Genomic DNA, 13,736 nt, shown 5'->3' with positions numbered 1-13,736 from the left:
TCATCTGAAGGACCAGTGCTGGTTCAGGTCTGCAATATTACAGTTGTCCATCTGAATCTGGCCTCCTTTCAGCTGTAAACATCTTCCACTGCTGGGGTTCTTCAGAAGCCCCTCTGTAAAGACCCACTCCTGTTGTGGTGCCAAACTGGTACCCATTCCCTTCCGCTGGCAGAGCTCGATCGTCACCTGCTTGGGCTCGTGTGTCGCATGCAGACACAACGGCATCCTAATGTCGTGACGCAGCTCCTTGTGAGACGTGTATTCAAAGTACTGGTTTTCTCCCTTGCCGTGACAGTGGTACATGATCAATGGTTTGTCTCCCTGATTGCCCTCGCCCACATCCAAGCAGGTTTTGGATCCCAAGTTCTCAATCGCTCCAAATTTAACGGGAGAAAGTTCTGGAACAAAGGCTTCTGGGTAAACATTGTTGAGGTACCAGGTGAAGTTATTACACTGCAACCTCTCTCTCAGTTTCACCCGTTCAGAGATGTCGCCAAACTCGTTTTCTCTGGCCATCTTGGCAGCAACTCTGTTACGACGGTAGAAGATATTCTTATAGTCATCCATCCAGACCTCGGCCAGCCGCACCTGGTTGCGAGCGACGACCTTTGTGCCCTTAGGGAAAGTGTGGGGGCTCTTGGCGCGGTAGACATGGCCCACTACAGAACAAGGAATGATCTCTAACTGACCCCCACACTGCCACACCCTAAATGCCATCTCCACATTCTCACCACCCCAGATCTCCATCTGGTCGTCATAGGTTCCAATGTGCTCAAAATACTTCTTGGAGATGGCGAAGAGTCCACCGGCGAAGGCAGGTGTTTTGATGGGGTAGGTTTTATCCTTGTGTTTCTTGTCATCAGGGATCATCTCCCAGCCAAAGGTCAGACTCCAGTCAACGTTGCCACGGTTGGCAAGGCCATTGACCCCAGGCTTTTTTAATTCGAATGTGTGTTGGTCTATGCTGGGGATTTCTGGACTGACTACTGCAGTGGGCTCTTCCTTGATTCGAGCCAGCAGGGGCTCCAGCCAGCCATGGAAACACTCACAGTGTGAATCTAGGAAGGTGAGGACTTGACCCCGGGCCACACTGACCCCCAGCAGCCTGGCTGAAATGAGGCCTTTCCTCTCTGTCTGTCTCACCACGCGGACAATCTTAAGCTGGCGAATGAAATCTTCTAAGGGCCTCTTAAGGTGCTTGGCATCGCTTGCATCATCCACAAGAATGATCTCGGTAAGGAAGGCAGCAGGGGATGTATGCAGGACACTGAAGACTGTCCTGAGTAGGGTGGACCAGGCCTCGTTGTGAAAGACAATAATTACACTGGTGGTTGGTAAAGGATAACAGAACTTTTGCTTCACACACTCTGGAGCCCGGGTGTCATCACCAAGGTTGCGGCTCAGGGAGATGTGATCACTGGCAAACTGGTTGAAGCAGTGTTTGGTCTGGCCTTGCTCTTTCGCCACTAACTCCTCTGGGGTCATGTGTTCCTTGTGAAAGGCCTTGCCACCGGCCCCAGGGCTCTGCGGGTCCTGAGGTGGCCTCTCCAGTGCGGGCGTCAGCTCATCCTGGGTGTAAAACCCAAAGGGGCAACTTTTCTTGGTCTGCTCTCGTTCCACACGCCTCTGGAGAAACACTAGTGCCACTATAAACAATGTCGCTCCCAAGAGAACAAGTTTCAGGTGGGACATACACCGGTGGCGGAAGAAACGCATGATTCTGGATGGATGTCACACTCCGACCTCAAATCCTGATTTGTATTTGACTGAGACCTATGGCTCCAGGGCTTATTTGCTTGTGGAGTGGAGTGGAGAAACAAAGGTATTGTATGTCCTTAACCAATGTCGTGTCCCTACACGGGTAATCTTGCAAACCACTCGCTTTCTTGCAGGCCAAGGAGCTCAATGCCTAAATAAAAAAATTGTTAAGTTCCGAATGTATAATTTCCGATGCACAGATCGTAGGTTTATGTACGTCACCAACTTCAGATTTTAGGCAAGACTGACATCATACTTATGACATCAAGACATCATTGCGACCGAAGGTACCTGGGGGGGATGGTGCCCAGGTCTCGTGACATCATGTGACATCATCAGGGATGGAGATATGGAGACCCTGGTGTCATACTAAATGCGACCTGCTGTCGCAGTCAAGCCCATATATGGAGATCCCTGATGTCATCAATATTGGCCATGTTGATCCTTCCCAGTGATGGTGGCAGAGTGATAATCAATGCTGGTAAAAGATGTGTCGTATAATATAACTACTGATTGAAATGCATGTGTAATCAAAGGTGCATACAGTATTGCGTGTGTAATCATTCTATGCAGGCCCCATCCTTGGATGTGGCACTATTTAGCTCATCAAAACATGTCATCCGGAGGCAGAGACAGTACTCCTTTCAAATAAGAGCTCTTTGAGAAAAGTCTTTCGTCCAAAGTTTTAAAGAGAAAGGTTGACAGTGACAACATAACATTCAAAGAATGGAAATAGAACTGTGCCTTCTAAGTTTAATCAATGCAAAGCCATTGCTGTCCCCATATCCTATAGGCTATGTGGGACTGTTGGACTTTATATTTTTCTCTCTCTGTTTCTGGCACGACAGCGCCCCTACTGGTACTCATGAGTCACACATGAGTCACACACAAACATAGGTTAACACGAGTCACATAGGTGTCACACGGACACGGACATTGCTGTTCCTTGGAGTGGTTGCACCACTCAAAAATAATGTGCCGGACAATTATTATCACTGGCAGGCAGTTCTAGCTCACATGCTGCTGCCTGTGGCCTACCAATTGTATACTTCTTTGTGATAATTAATAAACATGGCAATACTGTATCCAAAGGACGTGCTCTGTTCATTGATTGAAAATAATCGACAACTTCTGAGTCAAATATTTTTCTAAGGTAATGGAAACAGTGGAGGCCTAAATGCAGTGAAGGGAATATGACTATGAATGCAAAACACTGCGAGAGTAATGCCCTCATAATCAATGAATGAAGGGTTTATCTACTTTAATAACTTGATCTGACGAGGAAATCAATGTGTTAATGAATTCACCTCGGCGCATTGAAAACCTGATATATCTAGAGAAGAAGGAGAAGACGCCGGAACAGCTCTGACTTCTCATCCTTCTGCAACAATATCCAGCAATTTTCACCTCGCTGTCTCTCACTATATTGTCCCTGTGATGCAAAAAAATGTTTTAGGGACACATTGTAATCTACAGACACAAAGAAGATTAGAGAGTAGAGGAAAAACTGGAAAAAAATATTGACTACATGATGAAAGTGTCCCAACCCCACCCCCACCCCCTGATCCCAGCCGTGTTTTCTCTCAATAGAACGATGGGGGTAATAGGGTTTGGTGGCGTGGGTGGGTGGTGGGTGGTGGGAGGGGGGCTGTGGGGAAACGTCATAATGCTCTCTGCTCTCCATGTATGAATTAATTATAAGCCAGTATAGAGCAACGGAAGGAGAGAAACCCCATGGATGCCCGCATCCCTGCGACGATGGGCAAATAAATAAATAGTAAATTCAACAAATAAACATCGTGTCAGTGCCATTGTAGTTGTTGGGGTGGTATTGCATGGGCCAAGTATGTTTCACACCAATCAGTGTTGTTTTTGGCAGAACAATTTAGATTTTAGTTTTTGGATTAAAACTTAATTTAGTTTTTTAGTCGTACTATATTCATCTGAAATGTTTTAGTGTTAGTCTAATTTTTGTCGACTAAATATCGTACGATTTTAGTTGACTAAATCTACAGTTGTCCACTAGTCCCTTCCTAACATTTTAGTCTATAGTTTTAATTTGTTGACGAAATTGTCAATATATAGTCTTCGTTTTAGTCTTAATTTTTATTTAGTTTCCATTTAGTTTTCGTCAGTGAAAAAAGGTAGTCGGTGAGCATATTTCACCATAGTATTATTAGTCGACGAAATCAACAGTGACACCGCAATGCATTCTCACTGCCAAGCCGTCATAATATTGGTTACCTTTTGGTAACTCCAAGGGTGGAGTTAACCAGCTACTGTACACACTACACACCCATTCGTTGTCCATGTAGGTGAAACAGAGGGAAGGATTGCATCACTTCCCCAACTCCAACCTTCCAAGGACAAAACTCTCCGGGCTCACTGCATCGCCTGTGACGGGATCCTGCAGGGTGATGCGCTATGCCGTGGGCGTTGTGGGGATCTTTGAAGACGAGTGATGGAAAAGGGTGATTTGATGTGAAGGGATGTTGTGTGACTGGAGACAGGGTCAGAGAGGTCACATATCTGTTCTCAGGATAACCATGCAATACAGGGGACCAGGGACGTGAGTCACGCATCATACAGTATCACGCACACACGCACGCACGCACGCACGCACGCACGCACGCATGCACACACCATCCGTGCATTTATAGACTGATGACATTCCCCCTCCCTTCTTTGAAACCTTTTCCCTTCCTCTCTCTGTCTCCATCTCCATCTTTATCTTGCTTGCCCTTCCTTCCCTCCTCCTCTGCCTTCTGTGCTCCTTCCTCCTCCTCCTCCTCCTCCTCCTCATCTTCACCTCCTCCTCTGTGCGTTTGCTGTGGGTTTCATCAGATGAGGCCATATGTCAGGGCTCAGGCTGCAGGATGGAGAGGTTGACGAGAGAGGAGGTGCAGGAGAGATGGTCACAGACAGACGAGGCCTGTCAACACAGATGGTGGCCCGGGAGATCACTCAGATTTTCCGGCGCGGCACCCACCCACCCATTGCCTCTTTTGGCAATGGGTGGGGGGCTCTGGCCACAGTAAGCAGAACATCTGCAGAGTATGAATCAAAACCAGCAGCTCTGGTTGGAGAGTGAACCAAACACATGCAGTTAGAAAAACCTGTAAATCAGTGGTTCTCAAACATTTCCATGTCAAGACCCCGAAACTGATTTGATGTTTCAAAATTTGGCACAATTTTCAATATTTTCCAAAAAGGTTTTAAAATAGCCAACCTACAAGCTCACGTGTCACATTGAGCTTGTAGATTAGGGTAAAAGTGGTTCAACATGGTTAAACAAGAAAAGAGATTTTAACTCATTTAGGAAACCCCATCTATATGACCTATGGGGGTTCCTGGATCCCACTTTGAGATCCATTGAAATAAATAACTGGCCCGGACGGTTAGCTCAACCGTCTGGGCACATATGGACTCCATTTTCGTTACCGCTAAACCCCTTATCCCTAAACCTCTTTGCCTTTTTTTTACTATTTTGAAAAACATTTTTGAATAGTTCAACCAGCCAATCTACATTGACACGTTGTGATCTTGTAGACTGGCCATTTGAACTATTCAAAAATGTTTTGCAAAATAGTAAAAAAGGGCAAAGAAATTAGGGATATGGGGTTTAGCGGTGACGAAAATGGCGCCCTACTAGGCTGCTAAGCCAGCCTGACGGCGTGCCGCGGGTTCGACTCCCGATCCCGACGGCCTTTGCCGCGTGTCATCTCTCTCCCCATTTCCTGTCAGTTTACTTTTGTGGTATCTTGTGGCTAGGAAAATCAACTCCCAACCAACAGGACCGGGTTTCCAAGGCATCCATCTATGTGCCTCCTTTCGCCTGACGCAAAAAAATGCATCAACACGACCGGGTCGGCACCATCATGTGGTGTATTTTCACACCTAAAACTCACTAAACCGTAGTAAACTCTAGAGAGATGAACTAGGCTAAAGCAAACTTGTAGAGTAGTGAAAAACCTCGTCAAAAAGCATCGGATCGGATCGGAGAAACGCAGACAGAGAGATGAACTGAAGATCCATGTTGACCATTTATTCAATCAAAGACAGAGGGAGAGAGCGTCCCGCGGCCCTGACCCGCGGGAGCTCCCAGCAGACTGACCACTGAGCCAGCTAACACTGAACTGATTTTCACATTTGACAATTGACATGATATACTTTTACATAGACAGAGTTGAATTCAGGAAGGGTGGAGTTAAATTAACATACAGATCAACAGATGGCCTTTTGGTTAGCAGATGGCTGTCCCCCTGTGTGTTTTGATTCACACCTGTGACTTCAAACAGTATAGAACAAAAGGCTTTAGCCACAGGGTACTTCATGAGAACCTCTGAGGTGTTTGCTCTCAGACTCCAAACTATTCTGACCAGACAATACGTCTCCACTTAACCTGCATCAAATTAACACAGAGACCAAAGTGTAGTCTAATATTATTGACAGAATATAGCATTATGGCCATATGGACTATATTTACGATTCCACACTCCCCCCTTATGACAATCACAAGATTGGCATATATAAAAAATACATATAGTCCATATTCAACTGTAGTACACCCCCCTTTTACTCCACATAGCCTATCGAACATCTCGAAAAACAACAACAAATGACAACATTACACAAAGTTCCCAAAATGATTACAACTGGTTCAAATTACATGTTTACGTTCTTCTAAATGATTCTTCTTCTACATAACCACAATTTCATCAATGTACACCTAGCATCACTTTTCGACACATTAAAACACTCACAATACCCTGTCTGTAACTTCAAATCACTTTTTAAACGAATTTCACATAACCTTATCGATATGATAGAAATGAAACTTTAAACATATACTGACATTAAAATCACAACACTTTCGTCTTAACCCCTTTGTTTCACTTTGAAACTCCCACTTTGTTGGAATAATTATTGGCCTTCAATCTTAATAACTAAACACCCAGTTTAATATGATATTAAGAGTAAAACATAGCCATAACCTTCATTTTCAAATAAGTTTTTCGGACATGTTCGATAAATTCATTTATATTTTGAAACTACTCCTTCAAAGGCTTGGTAAGCGCGATGCGGGGAAGGAGTGGGGCAAAATAAGATCCGATGCCAATACGATCCTAGCCAGAGGCCACCTCCTGCTTCAGACTAACAAGTCACAGTTCAACTTAACCAGGGTACTATCGGGTTACGTTACTTATCCTGACCCTAACTTTTCAAGTAACTACTTGATGAACGCTAACTCCCTCACGTTTAAAGGCAAAAGTTCTCTCAATAATAACAAAAGAAATCTTGCACGTCGTGGCACCCTAACTGCCTCTAGTTGACATTATCGTAAACTAAATTTAACACGAGAAAAGAATAATCAGCTCTACTAATTCTAAGACGATTTTATACTGAAGCGTATGAGAGGGGCACCGGGATCTCGTTCGTCTGACACAGAGCATCAATTAATCTCAATAAAGCTAAAATTATTTAAACATTCTCCAAATTACCCCATAGACTCTATTTCTTGAATCAACTTCTTAACTAATTTAAATTCGACAAAACACACAAACATCAACGTATGCCTACATATACGCTGAATAGACTCACATTTAGACACACTTTTTGAATACAGATAAAGACTATTGAATCTCTCCATCCGTTATTAATAAACTTCTTATAATGTCGCACTTTTCATTGTTCTCACCTCATGTGTTTCAGCCATGCTTGGTCAAACAGAAGCTGCATGAAAGTTGCTGTTCTCTCGCACCGCCGCTCCGCTTCCATTGTCCCATCCAACACAGCACCATACTCCCCCCTCCAGACATTATATGAATATAAAATATCACATAAATGACTGGAAAGAAAAACATGAACGCACGTGTAGCTACAGGCCTCATCGAAAAAAAGAAACGCCGCAAAACGAGCTTGCAGATCCGCTGTTTCTGAAGAATGAAATGAACCCGTGGTCGCCGTTCGTCCGTGACCACCCCCGCTGATGAAACGAAACAAGCGCTGATCGCTCCCTTCCCCCGGTGCATGGACCGCTGATGAACCCCCGGTCCGCTGCTTGGTGAAGGCCGTGAAGATCGATTGCCTCGGAGACTCGCTGCTCCCCGCCGAGTCCTGAAGAGAAGCATGGTCCCCGCCGACGCGCTGCAGAGGGCTGCCCCACTCCTGTCCAGGCCTGCACCCGCCGTCCGTCAGAGATCCGGAGCGCACTGTTTGCGACGCCGTCTTCCATCCTCGCCGAAGAGAAGACCACTTCTTCCCGCTGTAGACGAACGCCGTGTCGCCGAAAAATCAAACCAACCTCCAACCGCCAAAATTAGACTGAAATATCCAAAAAGTCCCCGCCGGCCCTCTGCTGCCTGGCACTGGATGCACCAAAGACACCGGGTTTCAGGGCAACATCATGTGGTATCTTGTGGCTAGGAAAATCAACTCCCAACCAACAGGACCGGGTTTCCAAGGCATCCATCTATGTGCCTCCTTTCGCCTGACGCAAAAAAATGCATCAACACGACCGGGTCGGCACCATCATGTGGTGTATTTTCACACCTAAAACTCACTAAACCGTAGTAAACTCTAGAGAGATGAACTAGGCTAAAGCAAACTTGTAGAGTAGTGAAAAACCTCGTCAAAAAGCATCGGATCGGATCGGAGAAACGCAGACAGAGAGATGAACTGAAGATCCATGTTGACCATTTATTCAATCAAAGACAGAGGGAGAGAGCGTCCCGCGGCCCTGACCCGCGGGAGCTCCCAGCAGACTGACCACTGAGCCAGCTAACACTGAACTGATTTTCACATTTGACAATTGACATGATATACTTTTACATAGACAGAGTTGAATTCAGGAAGGGTGGAGTTAAATTAACATACAGATCAACAGATGGCCTTTTGGTTAGCAGATGGCTGTCCCCCTGTGTGTTTTGATTCACACCTGTGACTTCAAACAGTATAGAACAAAAGGCTTTAGCCACAGGGTACTTCATGAGAACCTCTGAGGTGTTTGCTCTCAGACTCCAAACTATTCTGACCAGACAATACGTCTCCACTTAACCTGCATCAAATTAACACAGAGACCAAAGTGTAGTCTAATATTATTGACAGAATATAGCATTATGGCCATATGGACTATATTTACGATTCCACACTTTCAACCTATCAATACAGGCAGAAAAAGCCGAAAATATCTTTAAAAAAAAATACAAAATAACTGGCAACCTGCAGCATTCTCTTACTCTGGGGAGCCGTCGTCCATCACATCTTCTCAGTGCTCCAGTTTTGATTTGGTTCACACCAGGAAGTGCAGGTGGGGGGTAGAGGGGGGCACTCACACATGTACTGTATCCCGCCCACTCTCACGCAGCAGGCAAGATCCTCTCCGGCAAACAGGAGACCATACATCTAAATATAGCCATGTGAATATGGGCCGTAAACGGCTGCCACGACAAAAAAGGCAACACTCTGTTATATATGGCACCGTTGTTGGGGCTGGCCTTGCTTTGGTTCCCAGTTGCCTGTGAGGGAATTTCATTTGGAAACTGGGTGGTCGTGGTTGCGCTTGGCCTTAATTACTTTGCTGTTCCAAGACGATGCATTTATAGCATTGGCACATGTGCACACAGCTTAGCAATGGGATTATAGACATTTGCTCTTTTCTATATGCCTTGTGTTATGTCTGGGATATAATCCGTCCATAAAGGTTATTTGCATGTACATACGCTTCCACCATGATTGAACATTGATACCCACTTTTGCACACACATAAACACATGCACACATATTGGTATGCTAACTCACACACAATTTCACAATAAAGTTGTAATGTGTCTGCAATGCAGACTACAATACCGACACGACAGTACATTAATTGCCAGATCACAGAGGCCAGAATCAGAGAGTATACAAATGTAATGGGGTGTTGACAAAGTCTGTGAGAGAGAGACATAAAGATAAAAGGCTATTAATGTAAAATACATACAGTATACGTACAGTATGTGACAACATGGACATTATGGATAATATGACCATGATATTTTAAGATTAAATGTATTTTTTATAAGCTCAAAGCTGGGATAGTCTTTCATGTAGAAATGCACATTTGAAATCCTGGCTCCTTATTCAGTGCATAGAACTTCCACTTTACAGATTAAGCTTTATGATGTCTGTCATTTAAAATGGCAGATCTTTTATTGTGCAGTGGAAATTGTTGGTTTATGAACCATAGTTTGCAGCTTTTTAATGATATAAGCATATCGGTGTGACAATTTGTTTATTCTTATTAATTTATTTTACTCTCCGTAGGGCTTTCACTTCAAAAACCTTGTTTTGGCTGGGTGTATAAATAGAGCATTTCCCCATCTCCCTCCTTAAGCTTGGCATCAACCTAACGGATACGCAGAGGACGTGTTTTTTTTCTTCACAGGCATGACATGAAAGGCCTGGATATGCATCTGTGCATCTCTCAAACTAACGGTGTCACCTACGAGTGCTTGCCGTCAGTGAATCAGTGAATCAAGTGAAAAGCATGTTGTTTTCCTCTCCTCCACCTCGTCCTCCTCCTCCTCCTCCTCCTCCTCCCTGCTTATCTCCTTCACTTGTGTCTCTGATACATGCATGGAAAGCGTTTAAGATCATACGAGTCTCGCGCGTCACCCTGGGAGAGCTGCATCTGAGTTTCTGTTCATGTGCCTTAATGTTCTCAGTACCTCTGTGACATCAAAAGACATGTTTAATCTTGCAAAAATGACAAAGGTTCACGTCTACAGAATATTAAATTCCGAGTTTTGCTGAAACACAAAGGCCTCGAAATTGATTGAAACCTTTATTTATTCTCGAAAAGAGCATTGAGGTTCCCCCTCATTTGCAATGCTGACGAGATCACATATATAAAACAATTTAAGACAGATATAAAACACAAATCAAATCTTCACGTAAGCAAAGTAAAGCAAAGTTCTTTGTTTACCCAGGGAAGTGGACTAAGCTCGAGATGCTTGTTTACAGCCACACCCTGCTCATAGAACATTTCATGGTAGGGGTTCAATGCCTTGCTCAAGGGCACTTCAGCGGTGGTAATTTTAACGTGCCGGTCCGGGGATTCGAACTGGCGACCTTCCGGTATCAAGACTGCTCCGCAAACCGTTCGGCCACCGCTGCCCTAACGTAAGGCATAGAGACATAATATACAGACAGTGAAACAAAACACAAGTTAAAAACAGTTACATATTGAGGCAGGGAGGTTCAGAAGCAGGTTATTAAATTGACCATATGATATTGGGATACCAATTTTCAGTGTTTGCTGTAGAGTCTTCCATGTAGTAGGGGCATCGAAGCAGAAAACAGATTTTCCCAGTTCAGACTGCACAGATGGGACCTCTAGTGTAAGCCATTCACTTGAACGGGTCTGACGAGTATTTATTTTCCAGTTTAACAGCAACATGATGTAGGGTGGTAGCTTCCCATCAATAGCTTTAAAAATAAACTGGTGCCAAGAAATAAATGCTTGGTGTCCCATTGGCCAGGGGAGCCAACCAGGTTAGGCCGTCAGTATGACTAGGGCTAGAACAGGTCGTCTAGTTGTCATGAGCTTTCATTAGTCAGGTGGTTTCACCTGACAAAAATGAACGAGCTCTATCCCTATTCAACCACCCACCAACACAAAACACATGTTCACCCTCAGTCTTAGTCAAGCTCCTCATGATACGTGCACGCACGCACACAGCGAACCACATTTGGTTATTTTTCTCTGCTCGGGTCTTACTCATCTCAGTAGAACCACAGATGACTGGTAATTGCACCATGGCCCGTCCTAAAGTGTTGTTTGTTGCTCTCTTCTGGGCAGGGGGAGGAGGAGGGGCTGCTCTGCATCAGACTGGTGGTTCCGTGGGCGTTGGCGTACATGAGCTGCCTGTGCCCAGTGCCCCACCGAGCGTTTACCAGTATAACTACCACCCACACACCTATAGGTCTCTTGTAATAATCGGACAAACTGCTGCAACATCACTTGCACAGTATACAATCACCTTCACTTGAGCCCCGGCGAGCCCCTAATTATCTCTGTTTGTGTATGACGTGCTCGGTGGCATGGACACAACAAGGTGCAGGCTATGATTAACTTGCTAGCAGTGTTGTTTTTGTCGACTAAAACCAAGGCGAAAAATGTTCGTCGACTACCTTTTTTCACTGACGGAAACTACATGGAAACTAAATGAAAACTAAGCTATGATGACTAAAACTAAGACTAAATATACTGACAATTTTGACAACAAATAAAAACTAGACTAAAATGTTAGGAAGGGACTAGTGGACAAGAGATCCAGTACAAGTCATTTTACAATTAGTTGCATGCTGGAAATAGCCAATCTACAAGCTCACAACGCGTCGCGCTGCGACGCGTTGTGAGCTTGTAGATCGGCTATTTTCAGCCGATCATTACGACGGCATCAAGGCCAAAATACATTTTGTTCGACTAAATCAATTGTCGATTTAGTCGACTAAAATCTTATGAGATTTAGTCGACTAAAACTAGACTAACACTAAAACATTCCAGGGGACTAAAATGTGACTAAAACTAAATGAAAACTATTCAAGAGACTATGACTAAAACTAAAATAGAAATTTGCTGCCAAAAACAACACTGCTTGCTAGCCCTAATGCCCTAAAAAACCTGCTGGCACCGTTTAAAGTGTGGCCTATCATGCTGCCGTTATAAACACACAGCAGCCTTGTCATCCCAGGCAGAAATAACACCAGCCAACCTCAGTGTCGGTGCACAGACGTATACAGTTGGGTGCCACCGATATTGTCCCTTATCATTTGACCCATTTAGGCCTGACCTCAAAATTTAAAAAAAATCCTTCTAAATCCTCCAGTTTTCTGAAATAAATATTTTCAAAAATAGCAGACCTACAAGCTCGTAGCGCGCCACTCGGTGGCGCGCTATGAGCTTGTAGATCTGCTATTTTCCAATAGCTAAATTATAACATAATGTTTAAAACACCAAAAGGGGTTCCCGCCCAAAATGGGTTAACTGTCCTTTTGCGCAGATCACGCAAACCTCAGCAAAAAGAAAAGGACAATATCGATGGCCTCCAACTGTAACACCAGCCAACCTCAGTGTCGGTGTACAGACGTATAACTACTTAAACTCTCCATGCTTTACCTCTGTACTGGTCTTGCTCTTTGTTCCCTACACTAACCCTCCTTTGCCAAACATTTCTATGAGTTTGGAGATCTGCTATTTTCGGCGAAGTGGTTAACCACCTCAGCCCAATACTTTGTCATAATGACAAATAGTGAAGATGTGCTATATACTTATGTTTTAGATTTTTGTGATTTAATAAAAATGTTCGCCTATACCTACGACATGCCCAAAATACGGACACAAAGGTGAAAGTGGTCACCTTTGTGTCTCGTCTCTGTCGGAGGAAAACTCATGATTATGTCCAAAACTGTTACTTCTCAGCATTCAAATTCCCAAATTAGCAGATCGACAAGCGCGTTGCTTTGTGCCGCCTTTCAAAATTGTGGATCTGATGCTTTTGTGTGATCAATAAGGGCATTCATTCATAATATTCATTCCGGAGATAAGAGGCCAGCAAAGATCTATACGTTGACGTACTGAAGTACTGGGGTTGAGTTGAGTCGCTGGTTGAGTACGTTATCTACCACTGAACGCATCCATGTGTGAGCACTGAGCAGAGTATCGACTACTGAGGCCCGTCAGCCCGGAGGACAGATGACAACGGGCGGAATTGTAAATCACCACAGGACATGTGACAGCCAGGATTTGCTGCCCGCCGACGATCCGACGGGGACACTTGCAGGTCTCGCGGACGGTACACATGAATAAATATGGAGATGACATATACTGCTGCGGTGCACATTGGAAAATGTCCAATTCCGCACAGGCCCGAAGCCATGTCTCATGATGTGCTTTCGTGCGGATGTCTTCGCAGTGACAAGACCGTTGTGTAAAC

At 44.5% G+C, this 13,736-nt stretch overlaps 1 protein-coding gene across 1 annotated transcript; it reads right to left on the bottom strand.

Moving 5' to 3' along the window:
• Positions 1–1,716, bottom strand: LOC306916350 (polypeptide N-acetylgalactosaminyltransferase 6-like; the record flags this gene model as incomplete). The annotated part of the gene is made up of 1 exon (XM_079494184.1): positions 1–1,716. The coding sequence occupies one exon, from the start codon at positions 1,714–1,716 to the stop codon at positions 1–3; it is 1,716 nt and encodes a 571-aa protein (XP_079350310.1).
• Between the last annotated feature and the right edge of the window lie 12,020 nt (positions 1,717–13,736).

This window comes from Electrona antarctica, assembly GCF_951216825.1.
Source record: "Electrona antarctica genome assembly, chromosome: 23".
NCBI lineage: Eukaryota > Metazoa > Chordata > Actinopteri > Myctophiformes > Myctophidae > Electrona > Electrona antarctica.
This window is presented reverse-complemented; position numbering and strand designations above follow the sequence as displayed.